Consider the following 23,790-nt stretch of genomic DNA (forward strand, 5'->3'; position numbering starts at 1 on the left):
GTCATGATCCACACAATTTTTCATAGATGGTCAGAATCAAGACAGACTTTGTGTTCGTGGGTAAAGGACTCCTTGGGAAGCACTCCACTGAAAGCAAAGGTTTGCACAAGCATGGTGGTTGCTATTCCTGCTGTGGCGTGCCCTCGAGTCGATTCCGACCCACAGCGCCCTAGTATAGGGTTTCCAAGGAGCAGCTGGTGAGCTTGAACCGCCGACCTTGCAGTTTAAACGACTTTGCAGCCCAGTGCAGTAACCCACAGTGCCACACCAGACCTAAGGATAAATTTTTGCTATCAAAGAAAAAAAGCATTTCTTTCAAAGTGGTGTACGGGCGGGCGATGCTGGGGAAGTCTGTGAGCCTAGAAGTGTATGTAGAATTCACAGACTTTTAAATGTAAAGTAAGTTTGGAAACCTCTGAGCTGGTATGACAAGATTCTGATCAAAGGTGGTGTCCACAAAGGTTCGGGAGACGGGAGGTTGTTGTTCTGTGCCGTGGAATCGGTTCCGACTGATAGCGACCCTGTACAGGGTTCCCGAGGCTGTCAATCTTTACGGGAGCAGAAAGCCTCCTCTTTCTCCCGCGGAACAGCGGGTAGTTTCGAACTGCTGACCTTGCGGTTCGCAGCCCGATTTGTAGCCACTACGAGATGGGAGGAGCACTGACCAAAATCGGGCCAGTGGCTTCAGTCCATGAGACAAAGGAAGTCCCCTGGCAGGAGCAGGTAGCTCCCTGGGATGTTGAAAGGCACAGAGGTCTAGCCCACATGGTCGGCGTCTGGGTCCCAGGTACTTTCGCGTCCGAGAGGAGTTAGGGTAGCTCGGGATGCCATTCTGGAGGGTGGTGCTGCCAGCTCTGGGGTGGGGTGGGGTGGGGTCTGGGTTGATTGCCTATTCCCGGGACCCTCCAGCCCGACCCATCCACAAAATCACTGAGACGTATCACAGAGGTGCGTATTGGTCCTTCCCTAAGCCCGTATCTTTTTCTTGGCAGCCGCTTCCACGCTTGTCACTCTTCAAGCAGCCAATCGGCACCCGGAGGTTGGGCGAATGTGCGAGAATAGCCGCTTCTTCCCAGGCGCCAATGGCGACACAGATTCATTGCAAAGGGGCGGGTTTGCAGGGGCGGGTGAACCAATCACGGCTCTCGGGCGGGTTGGCGGTTTGGGAGTCAGTCGCGCTTCACCAAGATGGCGGCCGCTAAGGGTGCTGCTGCTGGTTCAGGAGAAGCGGCCACAGGGAATGGACGACGGGTTCACCTGGGGATTCCTGAGGCCGTGTTTGTGGTAAGCGGCAGGCCGCTCCTCGGCTCCGCGGCCTGAGACCGCGGCCTGACCCTTGCTGGGGGCCGGAGCTGAGCGTAGCGCCGAGGGAGGGAGTAGTCCGGCGGCTCTGCCATGCCTTGCCGAGGCGGGCTGAGTTCTGCTGGGGCCCACCCTGAGGAACTGCGTCTCGAGGGAGCAGGGGACGCGGGGCGGGGTGACCCGAGGGACCGGCGGCCGCAGCTTTTGGGGTTCTGGAGACACGAGAAGGTGCTGAAGAGCTCTGGACTCAGCCTAGATGCTGGTGAGACCGGGAACTGGGCGGGCAGGACAGTGTCTGTGGCAGGCACGCCGTGGCCCGGGACGGTCACGGAGGTCAAGGCGCCTGTGCCCTTTCCGAGCTGCGAAGGGACCTAGCTTTAGCCGGGGGGCGCTTTGGGAGTCGAGCCCCGGAGGTGATCCTGCTTGGCTTGAGGGTCAGCGTTTTCTAACAACTTAGTGGAGGGAGAATGGCCGTGAGCGAAAAGGTGGGGGACGCACTTGGAAGTCGCCCGAGGGAGAGGAGCCTGGCTGCTTGGTGTGGTGTGCCTGGCCCCCATGGCGACCCTGGGTCCGCTTTCGGAATGGGATTGGAGGAAGCAGGGCGCCGTGGCCAGCGGTGCAGCCCGGCGGCCTGGTGGCATCCTGATTTCCTTTCTACCTGGTCTGCTGATGGTGTCTCAAGGTCCCCAAAAGCCTGTGAGACCAACTTCCGTTGATAAATTGGCGTTTCTTAGAAAATTTCGTAACTCTTTCTTTGTTTGTTTTTTCACTGAGCCATTTAGTTAGAATTATTTCTCAACCATGGTAGCGCAGTGGTTACGAATCGGGCTGCGAACCTTAAGGTCAGCAGTTCGAAACTACCAGCCGCTCCGCGGGAGACAGATGAGGCTTTCTGCTCCCGTAAAGATTTACACCCTCGGAAACCCTGTACAGGGTCGCTATGAGTCGGAACCGACTCCACGGCACTTACCAACAACCACAGCATCGCCCTTGATACATACTATTTGAGTGTTTACTGTGTGCCCGCCCATTTGGAAGGATTTAGTAAAGCTGTGTCGTTGTTAAGGGCCGTCTCCAAGGAGCGGCTGGTGGGTTTGAACTGCCGGCTTTGAGGTTAGCAGGCCAGTGCTTACTGAGCAGGGGAGTATTAGTCTGATTTCCATTTTGCAGATGCTGAAGCTAAAGCCCATAGCCCCGGAGTAACTTGCTCTGGGTCGCAGAGACCGGAAGTGGAGTAGCTAGGATTTGAAGGCGGGTCTTGGGGGGGCTTTCCAGCCTTTATGGGTCTCAGTATGCTGGAGGGAGGCGAGTGCGGTTGCTGGTTGCCATTCCGTCAATTCCCATTCAGTCTCCACTCGTGGCAACCCCGTTCGTGCCCAGTAAAACTGCCCCCTAGGATTGTCCAGAACTTTCTTTCTGGGTGGCTTTGAAAACCCAGCCTTTCAGCTGGTTGTTGTGAAGTGCCGTTGAGTCCATTCCGACCCAGAGAGACCCTGCCCAGGGTTTGCGAGCTCGCAGTTGAAAGGGCTCTGCAGGGGACTCCGCTTGGTACCAGGCTGCCGCCCAGGGTAGTTCTGCCCCTTACACACGGCATTCGTGCTGTTCCCAGACCGAATTCAAGAGGATGAACTTCATCTCAGGACTTTATACAGTTTTACCTTAAAATGCCTTTGTTTCCCTCCCCTAAATCGTTGCCACGTTTTCAGAAGTAGGTGGGTGTTCTTTCATATTGGAACCATGATGTTGTTGTTATGTGCCCTGGAGTGGGTTCTGACTTCTAGGGACCCAGTACAGGGTAGCCGAGGCTGTAAATCTTTACGGGAGCAGAAAGCCTGGTAGTTTTGAACTGCTGACCCTGAGGTTTGCAGCCCGATTCGTAACCACTACGCTACCAGAGCTCCTATTTTGATAAAACCAAAAGCAAACCAAGCCGCTGCCATCAGGTCCGTTCCGACTGTATAGGTCAGTAGGACTGCTCCCTAGGTCTGCTCTGGAAGCAGACCGCCTCAGCCGCCTCGTTTGGAGCAGCTGGTGGGTTTGAACCGCTGACTTTGCGGGCAGCAACTTAACCCGCTACCACCCAGGCTCCCTTTCTGTTAGCCCTCTGCCTTTCCCCATCCCCCCTTCTCCTAGCGTAGTTCATTCGAATACTGCGGTGGGGTTTTTTCAATGGCTGATTCTCAGAAGTAGGTCCCAAGACTTTCTTCCTTGTCAGCATCATAGCAACATGTAAACTTCCATTGGCAGAATTGACAGACAGGTCTCCCTCATGGTAGGTGAGAACTTGACCACTGAATTACCGATGTGCCATGGCTCCTATTTATTGAGTACTCTCCTAAACATTTCAGAACATGCTAACTCATTTAATACCCTGCGAGGAAAAGATTCCTTCATTTCCTTCTTACAGATGGACAAAGTGAGGCAAAGAGAGGTTATATAACTTCCCTAAAGCCAACAGGGTCACTGTGGGTTGGAGTTGACTCAAAGGCACTTAACAACAACAAGGTCAACCTAGCTCGTGAGTGGTGAAGCCAGGATTCAAACCAGGCAACACCTGTCACTCTACCACAATCCCATGCTGCTGCTGTTCATTCTGACTGCTGGACTTGAAGCTCCTCATCACCTGTATCAGGTGCTGCGATTGTTGTTGTTGTTGTTGTGAAGTGCTGTGGAGCCAGTTCCGACCCAGGAGTGACCCTGTTAATAGGGTTTCCGAGGAGCAGCTGATAAGCTTGAAGTGCCGACCTTGCTGTTCTAATCAACTTTGCAGTCCAGCACATTAACCCACCGCGCCACACCCGGACTCCAGACAAGTTTCTGGTACTTAGATAGATATAGCATCTCCATTTCACACAGAAAAAGCTCAGTCATTCACTCTCAGCCTCATCTTTTCATTTCCTTTCAAGGTGCTTCTAGCTTGATGGCATCATACTGTACTCCTTGGCTGTGATTCTCCTTTTTCATCCTGCCTGGTTTCAGCTAAAATACTTCCTGATAGCTATTAAGCATGAATAGGAATGTTGTTAAGTGTCATTGAGTCATTTCTGACTCATAGTGACCCTGTGTAGGGTTTCCGAGGAGCAGCTCGTGAGTTTGAACCACCAACCTTTGGTTTAAACCAGCCTTGCAGTCCAGTGCTTATTCTATAGTACCACACCAAGACTCCATGGATAAGAAGAGTGCTGTAGAAATCACAGAAGCTGTAAGAAAATTGACTTTAAGTTATTTATAATGATCTAAAAGTCCTTGGTCTTAAGCTGTTCTTCCACAGTCTCTTAGAAAACTAAAATAAGGTTGATGAAAAATAAGCATCAATTTCAGAAAATACTTAAAGTACTAGAAGATGCTTTTAGAATCCCCTTCAAGTTTCTGCTTTTTTCATCTAGTTCCAGATTCTTTCTTAGTTAATTAGCATTGAGTCATGGACTGTTGTTGTTAAGTGCATTTCTGAACCATACCTTGTATAAGGGTTCTGAGGAGTGGCTTTTGAGTGTGAACCACCACGTAGGGTATGCAAGAGCATCTTTGTTTTCTTATTTGTTGATAAAAAATAAAATAAGAGAGACTAAAGGAAGGATAAATTAGCTACGTAATGAATGGGTCTTGTCTGAAATGGTCTTTGACTTTTTGTAGGTACAATTAAGATATAGTAAGGACTGCTGGTAATGTAGTGGTTATGAATCAGGCTGCCAGCTTAACAACAACAACAACAACATTTAAGTTTACAGTACCTTTTTTTAAAAATCTTTTTATACTAAAGGAAGATGTCGATTCCTTCATGAAGCAGCCTGGGAATGAGACTGCAGATGTAGTCTTGAAGAAGTTGGATGAACAATATCAGAAGTATAAGTTTATGGAACTCAACCTTGCTCAAAAGAAAAGGAGGTAAGCTCAAAATTTTCCAAGTTTTTTTATTTTTCAAAATTTTATATTGCTTGAATATTTGCTTTTTTGTGTGTTTTTTGGGGGCAGGGGGAGGGAGGGGTGGGGATTAAGGCATATTTTACATTCACCAAAAGTCCAGATTTGAACTGTTCAGTTTGATGGATTTTAACAAATATGTCCACTTTGTAATCATTGCCTAGATCAATGTATAGAACATTTCCCTTACTTCAGAAGTCCCCTCCTACTCTTTTCAGATCAGCTGTGTCCCCAGCTCCTGCCCCCAGAGGCAACCACTGGCCTTCCCCCCCCCCCCCCCCACCCATTGGGCACTGTGGGATAAAGCATTGGACCACAAGGTTGGTGGTTCAAACTCACCAGCCGCTGCTTGGAAACCCTATACAGAGTCACTGTCAGTCAGTAGTAACAGTCAAATCCGTTAGCCTGTTTTCAAGTCGGAGCCCTGCTGGTACCATGGTTATGCGTTGGGCTGCATAATGTCAGCGATTTGAACCCACCAGCTGTTCCATGGAAGAAAGAGTCACAGCTTCAGAAAGCCCATGGAGCACTTCTCCTCTGTCCTATAGGTTGCTAGGAGTTAGAATCAACTCAGTGGGATAAGCCTGGGAAACCCTGGACAGGGTCACTATGGTCAGAAGCGACTCCAGGGCACATCACAACAACAACAACGTGATGGCTCCTGGTGTGGCGCTGTGGATTAATGTGCTGGACTGCAAGGTCAGTGTTTCAAGCTCACCAGATGCTACTTGGAAACCCTATGCAGGGTGGCTATGAGTTGGAACCGACTCGACAGTACTGAACAGCAACAACACTGAGATGGCTGGAATCCTCGTGTGAGATACTGAGGGCTAAAGTACTAGACCACAAGGTCGGCGGTTCATACCCACCAGCCGCTCCTTGGAAATCCTATGCTGCAAGGTTGCTGTGAGTCGGGACTGACTGCACGGCTCTTAGCAACAACAGTGTGATGGCTGGAGCTACGGTTGTCTTGGCAGGGCCAGACCAGATGATTTCACGGGAGTTGTGCTGTGGCGCTGCACGATAACTCAGGTTCTCTGTGCGTCTCACTGAACAGATTAGAGGGCACTTAACTAACACCACCACCACCAATATGGCCCATGGACCTGACTTTCCCCACCACGCCTGTTCTAAGGAGTGCACGTTGCTGTTTGGCTGAAAGTTGAGTTCCAGGCCTGAAGGGCGTTTAGGAGGCATAGTCTCTGGGGTTAGCGCTTCAATTTTTGGGGTTTCATTTCTCTTGAATACATCCTAGAAGTGGACTGGTTGAGTTGTATGGTAGGTGTTTGTTCGAATGAATGCGAAAACGGAATAGAATGATTAGTGAAGACTGTATACCAAACCCTTTATGATCTTAACAGCTTGACTTTTCCGTTTGTCCAATGACTTCTCCAAGACAAGGTTATCCTTGTTTAACCCTTTATTGTTGTTGTTGTTAAGTGCTTTTGAGTCAGTTCCGACTCATAGCAACCCTGTATAGGGTTTCCGAGGAGCGGGCAGTTGGTGGGCTTGAACTGCCGACCTTATCCTACAGCGCCACACCAGCACTTTCCCTTTGGTTCCCTGTAAATGTGTAGAGCCTGGAACCCTCATACATGGCTGGTGGGACTATAAAAATGTTCTCGGTCAGTCAGCAGAGTGCCAGCTAATGTTTTGGGTGAAATGAGGTGCAGTATCTGCTTTCAGCAAGGACACAATCCACGGGTGGGGATGATAGATATGCAGAAAGCATAACAGTAGACATGGTTGTATACAGTGAGGGGCAGGCGTGCTCTAGAGGTGGACCAGGAATTTGAGGGCAAGCTCCCAAGAGGACGAGATCGCCGTGTAAAGTCTTGAAGGTTGTTTCTGAGTTTGGCACCTCTTCTATGGCAGTAAGAACTGGGGAACTGGGATGCAGGCTGAGTATTCAGGATGGAAAGTCCTTGTTGTTGTTGCTCAGTGCTGTTGAGTCAGTTCCAATCCAGAGTGACCCTGCATAGGGGTTCCAAGGAGCGGCTGGTGACCTCGATCCACCAACCTTGCAGCTCAATCCGACTTTGCAGTCCAGCGCATTTACCCACAGTGCCACACCAAGAGTACATATGCACAGAAATACTGGAAAGAATCTACACTGTTGTTATTGGTAAGTGCTGTCGAGTCGGTTCCAACTCGTAGTGACCCTGTGTAGGGTTTTCGAGGAGCGGCTGGTGAGTTTGAACTGCCAGCCTTGAGGATCAAACACCTGGCGGTTGAGTGCTTATCCTCCATTGCCACATAGTGGTGGTAATCTCTAGGTGGTGGAATCAGACATTTTTATTTTCCATTACCTGTATTAGTTTTCTACAATGGGCTTGTCCTCCTTGTGTAATACTGAAAGTTTATGTTTATCTGAAAAGAATAAAGCAAAGGTTGTTCATTTGTGAACTATAAGATATGAAAGGGAAGCCACAGGGAGTGTCATCATGGAGATGAAATAAAGTGTAGAATGTGTGGAATGTCAACATGATCTTGTCTTTAAACCTTCACTTCAAATCACAAGGAAAAGTTACAACACAAAAATAAAGCAAAGAGGTCATAGAGAAGAGAAGGTGGACCTCAGGACCAAGTCTTGAGGCATTGGAACAATTATTCTTAAGTGCTCTTGGTTCCAAGTATGCTGACCCATTATAGGGTTTCTGAGGAGTGACTGGTGGTTGGAACTGCCTTCCATGAGGTTCGAGCTGACCAGAAGGTCCTGTGCTTATGCCGCAGTTCCACACCAGGAGGAAAACCAGAAGTCTTTCCGGATGAGGGGAGTGTCACGTGCTCCTGGGCTTGCCCACTGATTAGGCAGCAAGGAGGTCACTAGTGGCCTTGACATGAGCCTTTTTTAGGGATAACGGGTATTGATTCCCAAGAATGGAGGACAGGCAATTGAGACATTGAATATGGACAGTTTTGAGGAGTTTTGCTATAAAAAGGAGAGAAGGGGATGGGGAGGTAAAGTTGAGGATGTTTTTTATGATGGAGGAAAGCATAGACTGTTGGCCTGCGGATGGGAGTACTAGAGTAGAGGGGGGCATGGGTGAGTTACAGCGCTGGCTGTAGTTGTCTGCTCTAGTTGGAGCCTTCGGCCTAAAGGAGGAGGGTGAAAATGACTGTACCTAGCTGTAGCCTTCCTACTCATGGACACTGCTACATCAATGAACCAAACAGATAAAACTCCTGCCCTTCTGCGAGTTGCAGTCTAGTGGGGGGAATAGACAACAAACATTCATTTCCGTTCCATTCGTATTTACTTTGCACCTAAAATGTGCCAGGCTCTTAGAGTTCACCAGTTAAACAAAACATGGAAGACTGTGGCCCTCACAGAGCTGACGTTCTAGCCAGATGTATAGTAAGTTAGAAGGGGACACACGCTGTGCAGATAGGAAATAGGGCCGAGTCCGGAGTCCGGGGATTTTTAGGGAGAGGGAGTGACATGAGCTGATTTTCCCCTGTTACTGTAACAGTCACTTAAGGGTCTCACTGAACTGTACCTGTACACAGAAGGCATACGTGCAGAGGGAACCTGTGGCGATAAAGCCAGCATTATTGGAACACATTATATTTAAATTTAGTGTGAAAATTCATCTGTTTAAAATGCAATTCAAATCAAATGTGAAACCTCTGGATCACCTCTGTGGAAGGTCATGGCTAAATAGTAATGGGATGTTTGACATCTGGAGCAGGCCTTTGTACAACGGCGCATTCATTCCATATTATTTGCTATTATATGTCTTATATTTGTAAACAGAAAACAGAGCGCTAACAAGATGTATCCTGGAGTTTTATTCTTACCTCGGAATATTAACTTAACCTTTTCTCTTGTTCACAGGCTAAAAGGTCAGATTCCGGAAATTAAGCAGACTTTAGAAATTCTTAAATACATGCAGAAGAAAAAAGTGAGTACGGTTCTGTGTGTAAGAATGAGTGAACTAGGGCGGCCATTGCTGTTTGCTTGTCCTGACTGCTTGCCTTAGCACACATCTCATGTCCCACCGACAGTGTGCTTCTGTGATCAACGTGACATGATTGCTTTTCCCACAAGTCAGATTTCATTTTAGGGCCCATACTTCATGAGTTACTTTACTTGTATGTAGTATTTGTAAAAATGGAATGCAATTTGAAAATGTTCTAGAGAAAGAAAGACATTGTCTTGTTTTAAGGTATCATCTCCTTAACAAATAAGGAATGAGTAAAAGCGTTATAGAGCTGGAAATGATTCTGTTACATGGTCTCATATTACAGTAGAGGAAATAGTTCTAGAGAGATTTACTAGCTAGTGGCAGAACTGTATTTGAGAGTCTTCGGAATCTTTATCTGTTATTGTCATTAAGTGCACTAGAGTTGGTTCCGACTCACAGTGACCCTGTTTAGGGTTTCCGAGGCTGTAAATCTTTGTAGAAGTAGAAAGCCTCATCTTTCTCCCACGAGTCTTAAATCTGCTCTTCATTAGCTCAAAGCAGGCTGCCAAGATTACATTTTCTGAGTTTATTTTATTCAACTGATTGTTTCTATACGTATTGGATTTGTTACTTGATTGTGCACCAATCTTTTGAAGTAATCATAATAGCTAACTCTTGTCCAGTGCATTGAGTTGATTCAGATCTTTACAGTTTTGCATGCATGTGTTTGTGTGTGTGTGTGTGTGTGTACATTTGTATTCCGTCTTGACCACAACCCTCGGAAGTGTAGGGACTATTGCTTGTTGTTATGAGTTGTCATCAAGTAGATTCTGACTCCTGGCAGGTATGCAGAGTTTGTTGTCGTGTGCCATCGAGTTCATTCCAATTCACAGTGACCCTGTACAGGGTTTCCAAGGAGCTGCTGGTGAGTTTGAACTGCTGACCTTGCAGTTAGCCGTCCAGTGCTTATCTTTCAGTGCCACACCAGCACTCCAGGGATTTTCAATTAGTAGTGTCATTTTACAGACGAAGGCTCTGAAACAGGGCACATGTCCTGCCAAGTTTATACAGCTGGTAACCTCTGAGCCAGAATCTACGCCCAGCCATCTGGCGTAAATGCTCATGTCTCGTCTCTCGCTACGCTTTACTCTGCAGGAATCTCTCCCTAATAACCCTGGGATCGATCAGATGGGCCTGTTTATGGTACTAGCTTTTCTTTTCTTTTTATTTTTTTTAAGGAGTCCACCAATTCGCTGGAAACCAGATTCTTATTGGCAGATAATCTGTACTGCAAAGCTTCAGTTCCTCCTACTGATAAAGTGTGTCTGTGGTTGGGGGTAAGTAACTATAGCAGACATAGCATAGCTTCCTCAGCTGACATTTGTAAGCTCGCTCACTTACTTTCCCAACCAAACAGTATTGTTGCCTATTTCCCTTTGATTGTGGAAGCAATGAAACAGTGGAATTCAAATGGTTCATAGTGAAAATAGACTGTCTTTAGAAGTTTCCAACTTTTAATGATCACAGCAAAGACATGCTCAAGTCTCTGTCTCCCAGTCAAAACCAAACTGACCCAAACCCTCCCCATCTTCTGTATCTTGCATGTAACAGTGTAGGAAAGGGAATAGAATAGCATTGCTTAACTTATGGTAAATGTGTCTTCCCCATGAGAGCTTATTAGTTCTACAAATATCCCTGTAAAATTGTGGAGGAAAAGATGATTACAGAGACCTTGCAGGTAGAGTTCATTTTCTAATCTGTATATTATAGTTTCAGATGATTTCCAAGACCTGACCTGTGGTTTTAGTATTTTGCTCCTCTTTTTGTATTTTTTTTTCTCCCCTCTCAGCTGATTGGAAGGAAAGTCTTATGAGGCCATTGGGTGAAAGACGAGCCGATTAGCACGTGGAAACTTGCTTCCGTATTTCTTAGTTCTAGCTCCTGATTTTTGTTAGTTATATTATTGTTAGTGTCTGTACAACTGTCACATTGTAGTCCACAATTAGAGTTTCCACACTCGGTAAACCATACCTGAATGTGTTTCAGTGTTGATGGATCTTCAGTATTTTTTTTCTAGAAATGGCGTTACCTTTGAATTCACAAAATTCAGATGTTTATTTTAGGAAAGATGGTTTTCATTATGTTTTTGGATATTTTTTTTGTTCCATTTCTTTTATTATCTTCTTGGGGAATAATTAAATAAGCGTATTTTGAATTTCCTTTGTTTTCAGTGTCAATCCTATTTTCTGTGTTTGTATAGTTTTCAAATATTTGGTCTTTTTCATTTTGTTTGTGGCTTCCTCTGGCTTGTCTTCTCTCTCTCAGAATAACTTGTTTCATTGCTTTTACTCTAGCTTTCATAACTCTTCTTCTTCTCTTTCGCTGCATTTTTTTCCCTGAGCTCTCTAGCTCATTCGATCTTTCGTTGATTCTATACCTCTTATTTGAACCCTTGAATTGAGATTTCTTCCTTAACCCTGCGTTCTCTTCCCCATCATGAAATGGCAAACCATTTCTGGTTGCTCACAACGTAGCCCTTGGAGTCATCTTCGACCCCTCTCTCTTTTCAGGCAGTTCATCAGCAGATCTTCTTAGCTCTATCTTCAAAATATATTGAGAGTCCAGAAACTTCTCTCTCAAAATCTCTGCTGTTGCTACTCTGACCCAAGTCACCATTGCCTCCCACCAGGACTACAGGAAGAATGACTGACCTACTTGTTTGCTTCTGCCTAAAAGCTTTCAAGGGCTTCTGATCTCATTTAAAGGGAAAACCCAGATTGGTTTTTGGATGGATGACAAGTCTGGTAACCATGATTTCTCTGGCCTTAGCCACACTGGGCTTCAGGCTGGACCGATTTCATGATGGCCTATGTGGTCTTTATTCTGGTTGTTTGCTCTGTTTGAAACATGCTTCCCAGGTATCGATTACTTCTGTCAGGTCTCTGTGTAGATGTCACCTTCTCAGTCTTCCTTGACCATCCTTGTTAAAGACTCACTTTGCTTGGCACTTCCTATTGCTCTTGTTCTGCTTTATTGTTCCTCATAGCACTAATGATAATATGACATACCACATGTTAGTTGCCTGTTTTCCCCGACTTCCTCGATCAGAATGTAAGTACATGCAGGTAGGGCTGTAATGCTTGGCATATAGCAATCCTGCAAAAAATAATTCTTGAGATGTGTTGATTTTTTGCTTCTCCTCTTACCACCTGAGCCACCAGCAAAGTCCTTTTAAAGTCCTATCCCTTCTCTTCACACACACAGCCTTGAGTTCTTAAGATATTAGCTGTCTCTCTCGAGACCTGCCCTGACTCATCTGCTGACAGTGTCTTCTTGGGTCTCCTCCTTTTGCCCTGGTTTTCTTTGGAGCATGGATCACTCCCTGACATATTATGGATCCGTGTGTTGGTTATTAGGTTACTGTTGTGTTCCCTGCTTGAATGTAAGTGAGGAATTGTGTTTCCAGTTCCTAGAAGAATGTCTGGCACGTATCTTTTTTTTTGTTGTATTTTAATGTATTTTAAATCATTCACCCAACAAATATTTTTTGGTAAATATTTGTTGGGTGAATGATTTAAAATTAGATTTATGCATGCGTATGGTTTAAAAGATCAGACAGGACCGAAAGCCTTACAATGGGAAGCTACAGGTCTACTGCTCCGTCCCCAGATGAAGCCACTTTTAATGATTTCGGTCATGCGTTTGCAGGCTGCTTACCTTAAGAATTCTGAACAACTCTCAGCACTTGTAGGCTATCTAATTCCCCTTGTCTTTGGTTCACCTCATCAATTCTGTCCACAGAACCCAAGGCATCTGCCTGAAAACCACCAACGACAAGAAATGTTCTTCCTCTTCAGTAGGTTATGCTGTTTCTTCATTTCGGAAAACTGTGTGGGGTAAAGGTTAATGGTAGCTGGGACCTGTTACTTCCTGGAGAGGTCTGCTCGGAGTTCTGGATGAATGCACTGGACAGCAACGTCCTTGGAACCTCAATGTTGGTGATTCAAGCTCACCTGCCACTCCTCGGAAACCCTATACAGGCTCGCTATGGGTCGGAATCGACTCAGTGGTACTTAACACCAACAGCAAGAACAAACTCTGGGCTATGCCATGATATTTCCAAGTGTCTTAAGTGATGAGCAGAGAACATGTTTGTGCATATAAACAGGTGCAAACAAGGCATCTTTTTCTATGCTTCCTGCAGATTTCAGATTGCTGGGTCTTAAGGGTATACACACTTAAGATTTCAGTGGATATGATCAAAGTACTCCAAAAAGACAAAGGATTTCCATTTTCTTCCATATAGAAATTATAATTTTATTCATAGACACACCACCTTTAAACATTTTTGACAGTTTAACAGGTGAAAATGGTATCTTACCATTTTTAGCTGTTTATTTGAAGTTTTTCTTCTGTTTGCTTGTTTCCTTTACTAATTTTTCTATGGGATTCTTTTTTCTGTAGACTTTCAGTTCTTTTTGTATACAGACTCTTCTGTTATACATTTCAGATATTGTCTCCTTTTCTGTCACTTGTCATTTGTTTTTGGTATTTCTGATGTTTTAATTTTTAATGTAATCATTTAAATTTTTACCTCGGTGTTCTTTCAAGTTTTTCAACATCTTGTACTTTTCTAATGTAATTGTGTTTGTTTCTAAGCTTATTTAAGTGAACCATCAGCCTGCACGCCACCAGGACTCCTGTAGTGACTTATGGACATTTTTTTTTAAAGGAAGCTATCTGAGTGGCCCCTAAACATATGAAAAGTTGTTGCACTTCATTAGTAGACAGGGAAATGCAAGTTAAAGCCACCAGAATGGCTGGGACTGTGTCTTTGGAGGCTGTGAAGCAATCAGAAGTCTTCTCCGCTGGTAGGGATGTGCAGAAATTGCTTAGGCTGAACACATACATTCCTTCCACTCTTCTCTCTGTCTCTCTCGGTATCGCAAAGTGGGTGCTTAGGAGAAGAGACCATTAGTTATTGTCTCGTCGTTCTAAAGGCGGAGAGTCTGATCTCAGGGTATTGACTGTTGATTTCTTCTCAGGACTGGCAGAGCGGAACTGCTCCACAGCTCTCTTCCAGTTTCTGGTGGGTCCTAGCCAGCCTTAATGTTCCTTGGTTTTACAATGCATCTTCACGTGGTGTCTTCTCCCTGTGTGTCTCTGCCTGTTCTTTTTTATAAGACATAGTACAGAAGGGATTCAGACTCACCCTATACCTCGAGTAAACTTGACTCATAACTATTTGAAAGAAAAACTATTTCCAAATAAGGTCACAAGACTTAGGACTTGAAATGAATTATAAATATTTCTTTCATGTAGATTTGGTTTTGGTGGTAGGGTAGAGGACACAGCTCAATTGGTAGATGCTCTGTAGGTCAGAGTCTGGAGGCTTGCCCGGGTAGTCTCTGCCCAGGGCTCCGTAAGACCGAGAGCAAGGTTTCTGCCAGGCTGTACTTCTTAAAGGAAGCTCTGGGTAAGAATCCACTTCTAGGCTCATCCCTGTTGTTTGTAGGAGTGAGGGTCCGATTTCCTAGCTGACTGTTAAGGAGGGACTATTTCTCAGCCTTTAAAGGCCCCCTGTTTTCCTTGGCTTCATGTTGAAAGCCAGTAGTGGTTTATGAAATTATTTCACTTCAGCTCTCTCGGACTGAGTTTTTTGCCACCAGCTGTGAAAGTTCTCTGTTTTTGAAGGGCTCATTGTTCGAATTAAGTTCACTTGGACAATCTTGCATTGAGGTCAGCTCTGCCTCATGACATAATCACAGACTACAAAGACTGGGAGGGGTACAGGAGGGGGTGTGGAATTCGGTGATCACAAGAGACGATCACAGAAGAACACATACCATATTATGAACCGGTGCTGGTAGGAGTCAGGAGAATGCTGCTAGTGGCTGGAAGGTGGCTGTAGATGGCCCTCTTCTACACTTGTCCGCTCTCTCAGTTCTCGAGTGAATGGCTCAAACAACTTGATTCTCTCACAGTTTGGTGGTGGTGGTAAGTGCTGTCATAGCGACCCTGCATAAGGTTTGCGAGAGTGACTGTTAGTTTTGAACCACTGATCTTGTAGTTAGCAGTCCAGTGCTTAGCCTGCAGTGCCACACCAGGACACCTCTCTCAGGTTAGGAGGCAAAAAAGTCCGAAGTCCCAGTGTTTGTTCTCGAGGAAGGCTTTCTCCCTGCTGGCTCTGGTGAAAAGTTCTCATCTCATCAGCATCTGTGGGCCTGGTATTCCTTGTGGACCGACATGTGTCTTGGCATCAATTTCCCCCTGGTTCTAGGAGTTCCTCATTCCCGAAGGATGGGTTCTGCTTCCGACTCTTTTATTTCTTGGTTATATTAGGTCCCTCTCTTTCTGCTTACTTCTCCCTCCTTTTATCTTTTGTAAGGTAAAAGGTGCTGCGTGCCACAGCCCAGGAAAACCCCCCTTACATCAGATCAGGGCTGTGACCTAAGGGCGCAGCGTCCCACTCTAATCTTGCACAGAAGGAAATACTGCCCAGTCCTGAGCCAGCCTCACAATTCTCATTGATCTTAATTAGCCGGACCTAAGGCTGCCTCATGAAGCCATACAAGTCAGGACTTAGAGGATCATTACGTCAGATCACGAAAGTGACAGCAACCACAGAATACTGAAGGAGCTTTGGTAGCGTAGTGGTTGTGAGTCGGGCTACTAACCCTAAGGTCAGCAGTTCAAAACTACCAGCGGTCCCATGGGAGAAGGATGAGGCTTTCTGCTCCCTTAAAGATTTATAGTCTTGGAAACCCCACACAGGGTCACTATGAGTCGAAACCAAATCCACGACACACCACCACGTAGTATTGAGAATCAGCTAAAGTGGCTGCATAGTTTTTTGTTTTTTTTTTTAATTTAAGGTTTTTATTGTGGATTGCGTAAAAGTTTACAGGGCACATCATCAGTTTCACGTTTCACCTATTCATATACCTTGTTTCATTACATTGATTATAATCCCCTCCATGTACCATCAGTTAAAAGTATTTCTCTTTATCCATTTTAGCTTTTTTTTAAAAAACACACAAACAAAAAAACCCACTCAGGCATATATAATAAATTTATTAAGGTAATTGACTGATGCAATTGGAGCTGGCTAGGCAAACCCAGTCATAAGCATGTGAAAGTTGGAACTGAATAAGGAAGACTGTAGTAGAACTGATGTATTTGAGTTAGGGTGTTGGAGAAGATTATTAAAGGTTCATGGCCTGCCAGAAGAACAAACAGATCTGTGTTGGAAGAGGTGCAGCCAGAATGCTGCTTAGAAGCCAAGAGGGCCAGACTTTGTCTCTCATACTTTGGACCTATCATCAGGAGTGACCAGTCCCTGGAGAAGGACATCATACTTAGTCAGGTGGAGGGCATCAACAAAGAGGGAGACCCCCCAGTGAGATGGAGTGGCACAGTGACAGCAGAAATTGTGAGCCTGGCACAGTAGCAGGCGGTGTTTTGTTCTGTTGTACAGGGTAGCTCTGAGTTGGAACCAGTGTCCTCAGGGCAGTTAATCAGGGAAGATCAGTTTTGATTAGAAGAGTTTGCAGTGGCTCTCCGTTCCTTGAATCTTTCATTAATTACACCCTCTTCTGAGCACCCAAGTCTTCCACAGTGTGTGCCTCTGATTGTATTCTCATGGTGTGATTTCACATGTTCCTCTGAGCACTGTATTTTCTAGAAATTGGTTGTTGGCTTAATCAGATTCAGGTATACTGCTTTGTTTACGGTTTTCTGCATGTTTATTATCTGTTCGTGGTATAGTTTTCATCAGGGCACAGATAATTGGGTGTAACTTTTTTATCATGCTAAAATACATAGAATAAAAACTTTGCCTTTTACCTGTTTTTAAGTATGATTCATTAACATGGATTCTGTTCACTCACCATGTTGTACTGCCATCACCGCTATCCATTTCCAAACTCAGCAGTAACTGCATTCTCTCTCCCCTGGCCCTTGGCAGTTGGCTCCAACTCACTCACAGCGATTTCATGTCTAACAGGATGGAGCATTGCCCTGTCCTGACTCATGTGCTGCCAGACGATCAGGCAGTCTTCAGGCATTTGTAGTCTCCCTTCATCTGGACGTTCCCTGGAAACTTGTCCACCATGAGTAACCCTGTTGGTTTTGAAATATGAGGGGGCTTCAGAAAAGTTGTGGGAAAATGGAATGAAAAGTGAATGGAATTTTGCCACAAGCTTTTTGACGTTCCCTTGTAGTATATGTAAATATATTCACTAAGCCAGGGGTTGGCAAATGTTTTCTGTAGAGAGCCAAAGAGTAAATGCCTTCAGCTTTGTGGATAACACTGTAGCCCAAAAGCAGACATGGATGATATGTAAATTAATGGAACCTAGTAGGAGTTCACTTTAACTGGATTTATAACAGTAGGGAGGGGCTCAGATTTGGCCTGAGGGCCCTAATTTGCCAAGCTCTGCTCTTATCTATATGTAAATCACTGTAAATGTTTATAATTGTCATTCCTTTTCTCTCTTTAGGCCAATGTAATGCTTGAATATGATATTGATGAAGCTCAGGCACTGCTGGAAAAGAATTTGTCAACTGCTACAAAGAATCTTGATTCTCTTGAGGAAGACCTAGACTTCCTTCGAGATCAGTTTACTACCACAGAAGTCAGTATCCTTTCTTTTCAAAACAAGGGATGGGGGAAGTGAAAAGTCGTAAGTTTTTTTCTCCCCTTCTTACTTGTAGTTTTGAGATAAATGTTCTTGCTCTTCTGCTAATGTTGTTGTTGAGTACCGTGGAGTCGGTTCTGACTCATAGTGACCCTGCACAGGGTTTCCGAGGCTGTAAATCTTTACGGGAACAGAAAGCCTCATCTTTCTCACGCGGAACCGCTGGTAGTTTCGATCTGCTGACCTCAAGGTTGGCAGCCTGATTCGTAACCACTATGCTACCAGAGCTCCTTCTAATGAGCTAATGAGAGGTTGCAAAATTAGACTACTATATACATATTTGGAGGTAATACTTCGGTTAGCTTTCAAGATAGATTAATTTGAAATGTGCAGGTGTGGAGACAGCAAATTCACATTTGAAAATGAACACTTTTCTTCCAAGTATATTTAGCAACTTTGTAAGACAGTAAACCTGCCCCCTAGGGTTGTTGAGGGAGATGAGGAAGGAGTGAGTTGGGGCTAGGCTTAGGACTATGACTAGGCATAGGTTAAGCCTAGGACTTCCTGTAGTGTTAGGGTTATGTTGGTTAGGACTGGGCCTAGTGGTTGGGGTTGGGCTACGGCTCGGAGTAGAGTGCTGTATACTTTTTAAAAAAATTTTTTAGATCAATGCATTTTAATTGAACAGAATGCCAAAGGTTCACTTACACCGCTGTTGTTGTTAGGTGCCATTGAGTCAGTTCCAATTCACAGCAACCGTGTGCACAACAGAAGGAAACACTGTCTGGTCCTGTAGCATCCTCACAATTGTTCTGAGGTTTGAGCCCAGTGTTGCTGTCACCGTGTCACTCTACCTTATTGGGGGTCTTCCTCTTCTTCACTGTCCCTCCACTTTGCCAAGCATGATGTCCTTCTCCAAGGACTGCTCCCTCTGACAACATGTCCAAAGAACAAGAGATGAAATGGCTTGCTATTCTTGCTTTCCAGAAGCATTCTAGCTGTATTTCTTCCAAGACAGATTGGTTGGTTCTTCTGGCAGTCCATGGGACTTTCATCATTCTTTGCCAACACCATCATCTAAATGCATCCATTCTGTTTTGATCTTGCTTTTTCACTGTCCTACTGTCACATGCATATGAAACTATTGAAAATACCATGGCTTGGGTCAGGCACACTTTAGTCCTCAAACTAACATCTTTGCTCTTGAACACTTTAAAGAGGTCTTGTGCTGCAGATTTGCCTAATGCACTACATTCATTTCATCTCTTGACTGCTGCTTCAATGACCATTGATTGTGGATCCAAGCAAAATGAAGTCTTTGAGAGCTTCAGTCTTTTCTGCATTTATCACTGCTTCTCTGGATAAGGTCCCGTATTCCGCTTGTGCGCTTCTCCTTTGATGGTGGTCCTAGGGAATCTTTGTCCTTTTGTGATTAATTTCACTCACCCAGCACAATGTTCTCCAGGTTCATCCATGTTGTGAGGTGTGTTTCACAGATTCATCATTATTCTTCAACGTCTTGTAGTGTGTATGTACCAAAGTTTGTATCCATTCTACTATTTTCTGTCTCTTGACTGATGCATTTAATCCATTTATATGTAGTGTTATTGTAGATAGGTATGTATTGATTGCTGTAATTTTGCTGTGTGTTTCTTTGTGGTATTACTAGATTCTTTGTTCCACATAATTTTCTGCTCTCTCTCTCCATGTCCTCATCTCTGCCTCCATCTCTGGTGCCACTGCTTCTCTGGGTGAGGTCCTGTATTACGTTCCTGCTCTTCTCCCTTGATGGATCATAGGGTCTTCTGTTTCTGGACTGTAACATGAACTACTCCCCGTTTTTGGAGTGTGGTATACTTTTAGAGTTACAGTGGCTTTATTTTTATTTGCTTACTTTTTTTTTTCTTGAAGTCTACGTGATTTCCTCTTTATTTAGAAGTTCTATAACTACACTGTTCTTTGTTGTTTTTAAAGTAGTGTCTCTGATTCCTTGTTTTCACTTTTACAGGTTTATTGATTCTTTGTCCAAAGAATTCCCTGTGGTACTTTTTGTAAGGTTGGTCTGTTTTTTTACAAATTATTTTTTTATGCTTATCTGGAAATGCCTTCATTTTGTCATATATGATGGACAGTTTTGCTAGGTATATGATTCTTAATCAGCAATTTTTGTTTTCAGAGCTTTATATATGCCACCCCATTATCTTCTTGCTTGTATGGTTTCTGCTGAGAAACCAGAATTTAGTCTTACTAGTTCTCTGTAGGTAACTTTGGTTTTTCCTGAGCTTCTCTTAGGATTCTGCCCTTTTCTTTTGTTTTAGAAAGTTTGATAATAATATGTCTCGGTGATTTTCTTTTGGAATCTATCTTGTTTGGGGAGTCCTGATGTGGTGCTGTAGGATAAGCACTGGACTGCTAACCACAGGGGTCTGCAGTTCAAACCCACAGGCTGCTCTTCAGAAACCTTGTACAGGGTCACTACTTGGAATTAATGATAACAACATCCTGTTTGGAGTTCATTCAACTGTTTTGAATGGATTATCTTTCACTTTAGGGAACTTTTTTTGCAACAACGGTTTAACTTTCTCTGTTTTTTGTTTTGTTTGGAATGCCGATCAAATGTAAGTAATTATTCTTGATGGTCTCCCACATAATTCTTAGATTTTCTTTGGATTTTTTGTTCTTTTTTCTGATTGTTCCTCTAGCACCTGACTGTTGAGAGATGTGTCTTTAAGTTCATGAATTCAGCTTTCCATTGATTCAGTTCTACTTCTTTGCCCTTTCAGTGTATTATCTATTTCGGAAATGTTAGTATTCATCTTCTGCATTTCTAGTTGCAGTTTTTGTGTTGTTTCTACTTTTTTTCCCCATTTATTTTGTTGTGTGTCCTTGTAGTGTTTTCCTGAATTCTTCTAAAGTTTTGCCTATGTTTTCCTTGATTTCATCTGCACTTTTCTCGATCATTCTCTCAGTCTGTTAAATGTCCCTAACTAGCATTCTTCTGAATTCCTTATTGAGTAGTTCTGGTATTATATTTTCAGACTCTGGATTTTGGTCAGTTGTTTTGTTTCTTCGTGTAAGCTGAAATTGACTGTTGTCTCTGATACATATTGGTGTCATGTTGCTATGTAATTGATGATTGTATGTTGGTGTGTTCCCAGGCCACCTGTCTCCTGGTAGGTACGATAGAGACTGGATTTGTGCACGCAGCTCTTTGTTTGCTGTTTGTGTAGCGTAGTTCACAGTGGGTGTGTCTGATGTTGGCTGCTGATTATCGTTGATCAGGTTGTACAGGAGTGGGTAGTGGTGTGGCCCTTGGTATGGATATGACTGGGTCATGTGGGCACAAGGTTCCAGATGTGGGGGGAAGGAGGGTTACCACTGTCAGGTGAGCGAAGACAGGGACTGGCCAAGCCACTGCCCACTAGGAGGTGCTGGGAACAAGGGAGAACCGCCCCCCCCCCCCCCAACCTCTAGCATGATGGCCATGCTAGGCCCACTTGTCTGTGTCCTCCTCTAGTTGACACTTAGTCTAGCTCTCTAGCCTGTCCTCTGAAGCTCAGGGTTCCAGGATCACCGTCTGTATCTGTTTCACTTGCTCTCCCATGTCCTTGCAGCAGAAAGGTTGCTCAACCTGTCTTACCTGCTCTGCCATCTTGCCCTGGAAGTGACGTTCTCCTGTAGTCTAAGCCAGAGGGGGCAGAGGGCTGGTGAAGGAATCAATGCCCAAAAGTCGTCCTTCATTAGCACTACACATGCAAAACTGTTCAGTGTTCATTTCATACCAAGATACAGGTTAATGTATGCAACACCAAGGCCCTTTGAAATTGTTGCTGTATACCATTGAGTGGATTTTGCCTCAGAGTGACCCCATTTGTGATCTCTACAGAAGTAGATGACTGCCACATCTTTCTGTACCTGCCCACCTTTTGATTAGTAACTCCGTACTTAACCACCGTGCCACCAGAGCGCCTCAATTTAAAGCTAGGGAAAGACAGATGTGAACTGGAGTTCGTTCACGGACAGCTTGCTTGAGAAGATAAAGTTTGAACTGCTTTTAAAGGCAGTGTAGGGTTTAGATTAGCAGCGGAAAGAGATGGTGGGGGGTTGTGCAGGATGGAGAAGGCTGGTGTCTGGTTCTTTCCTCTCCAGCCAAGTCTCCTTGGGGCTTTCTACCACACTCATTGACCCAGCCAACAGGTATCTCTTGGTATCCGTCACTTTTACGTCTGCCTCACAACTGAGATGCGATCAGCCACAGCATTTGTGTCAAACTTGCCTCATGATTGTTTCTGTCATCAAGCCTCTAGTGTACAACCTCCCGTCAGTCCTTCACACCATGTACTAAATCAAATCAAATCACAAATCTTATTTTTATTTCTCTGGGGAAAATACTTCACTGATTCTTTATGACTCAATGGCACTTAACAACAACAAATAGGTACTTGATGAAGTGCCCCCCGCCCCGTCAGTCAGTCTCATTTCGTGCCAATCATCTCTCCCTGCCCTGCCCAACCCCCAGTGTACTTTATGCCAATAACCCGAGTTAGTGTTGTTGTGAAGGGCTGTGGAGTCAGTTCCGACTCATAGTGACTCTGTCTAGGGTTTCTGAGGAGCGGCTGTTGGGTTTGAACCACCGATCTTATAATTAGCAGTCCATTGCTGACCCTACAACCTCACACCAAGACCCTCGTTATTAGCTCGTAATTATTCTTTACCTCATGTTTAGTGCTTGTGTGAGGGAAGGCAGGTGTGTCTGGGGCCAAGGCATCGCTGGTGCTTATAAAAAGGAAAAGGTGTTCAGTGTGAGACCAAAAAGAATCCAGAGACTGGGGAGCTATAGGAACCTCAGCAAAGGAAGTCCTCTAAGATGAGCCTGGCAAGGTGGCAGAAATGCCCTTGTTGATAGTGTGTGCCTGGGAGGGAGCGGGTGTGTTCAGTCTCTGAGACCCCGAGTTTAGACTGGAAGATAAGCTCTAGGAGAGAGCTGTATTCCGGGCTCTGTCCAGTGCTGCCTCTGAAGCAGTAGAGTTAACTACATTGAATGAATGTCCTGTGAAACTAGAGAGTGAAACAGAAGATTACTAGTAATTGTATTGATTTCAACCTTATATAGCAGGGGAAGTGTTGAAGGATCTTAGCAATGTCAGGATAAGGGGCTATTTTTAAAACTTGACATATTTGTTACATGAAACACCACCCCTGACTAAATAGGCTAAAAGATGATTGATTTGGTTTTGGCGGAATTTCGTTCCAGTAGTTTGGTATTGTAGCAAGGTGACTTACAAGACTAGTTGTTACCAGTATTTGTCTTTTTAATTTCTGTGGTTTTAGAACTGCATTTGCCTTTTCTTTGACAACCCTTGCAGATATGGCCAGGGTTTATAACTGGGATGTCAAAAGAAGAAACAAAGATGATTCTACCAAGAACAAAGCATAATGTTGGCAATTAAAAATGTGGTTCCATTTTCCAAACATATGTTATTTTAAATATCTCCAAGTTTATCCTTGAAGATTGGCATAACTGAATGATTTATTTTTAGCAGCAAGAATGAGAATTAAAAATTTTTTAAAACGTAAATGCCATTTTATTTATAAAAAAAAAAAATTATTTTCCAGTGTTTTGTGAGATTAGCAGGGTTGTAATTTTTTTTCCACATTTCCCAGTAAAATAAATGCTGCTTTCATCATATTTTGTTTATCATAGGGAAACTCCAAGTTGAAATGGCCACAAACTAAATGCTTGGTTACTAGCACAGTTTACTTTGTCTTTATGGGTTGATGTTGCTCTGATTTGATGTGGTTAAACCAGTTTAGAGGTAGGAAAGACAGTTTCAGTATTTACAGACTTGGTTTTCTTCAGCACATGTGGAGTTTTAAGGCTCTGGCTGTTGATTTGTCTGATGTAAATGGGGTTCCATGAATTACTGGTTAACCAATAACTGTCGTAATATTCTGAACTTTTTAGGAAATGGTAATTTGCCTTTGTAAACAGGAAGGGGGCTATTGATATCACACATTTT

The 23,790-nt window shown here is 44.3% G+C and overlaps 1 protein-coding gene across 1 annotated transcript; it reads left to right on the plus strand.

Annotated features, from left to right (window-relative positions):
* Positions 1-1,140: 1,140 nt before the first annotated feature.
* Positions 1,141-23,207, plus strand: VBP1 (von Hippel-Lindau binding protein 1). The gene is made up of 6 exons (XM_006876843.1): positions 1,141-1,284; positions 5,063-5,187; positions 9,062-9,128; positions 10,370-10,468; positions 17,633-17,771; positions 23,137-23,207. Exons 1-6 carry the CDS (start codon positions 1,189-1,191, stop codon positions 23,205-23,207), a joined length of 597 nt encoding a protein of 198 aa, XP_006876905.1. The 5' UTR covers positions 1,141-1,188.
* The last annotated feature ends 583 nt before the right edge of the window (positions 23,208-23,790 follow it).

This window comes from Chrysochloris asiatica, unplaced genomic scaffold (genome assembly GCF_000296735.1).
Source record: "Chrysochloris asiatica unplaced genomic scaffold, ChrAsi1.0 scaffold00419, whole genome shotgun sequence".
Taxonomy (NCBI): Eukaryota; Metazoa; Chordata; class Mammalia; order Afrosoricida; family Chrysochloridae; genus Chrysochloris; species Chrysochloris asiatica.

Excerpts from the sequence above, each read along its gene's own strand:
- VBP1 (XM_006876843.1), top strand. The coding sequence starts at position 1,189 with ATGGCGGCCGCTAAGGGTGCTGCTGCTGGTTCAGGAGAAGCGGCCACA. Across the intron at positions 5,188-9,061 it reads CTTGCTCAAAAGAAAAGGAG|GCTAAAAGGTCAGATTCCGG; the intron begins GTAAGCTCAAAA and ends TCTTGTTCACAG. Across the intron at positions 17,772-23,136 it reads GTTTACTACCACAGAAGTCA|ATATGGCCAGGGTTTATAAC; the intron begins GTATCCTTTCTT and ends CAACCCTTGCAG.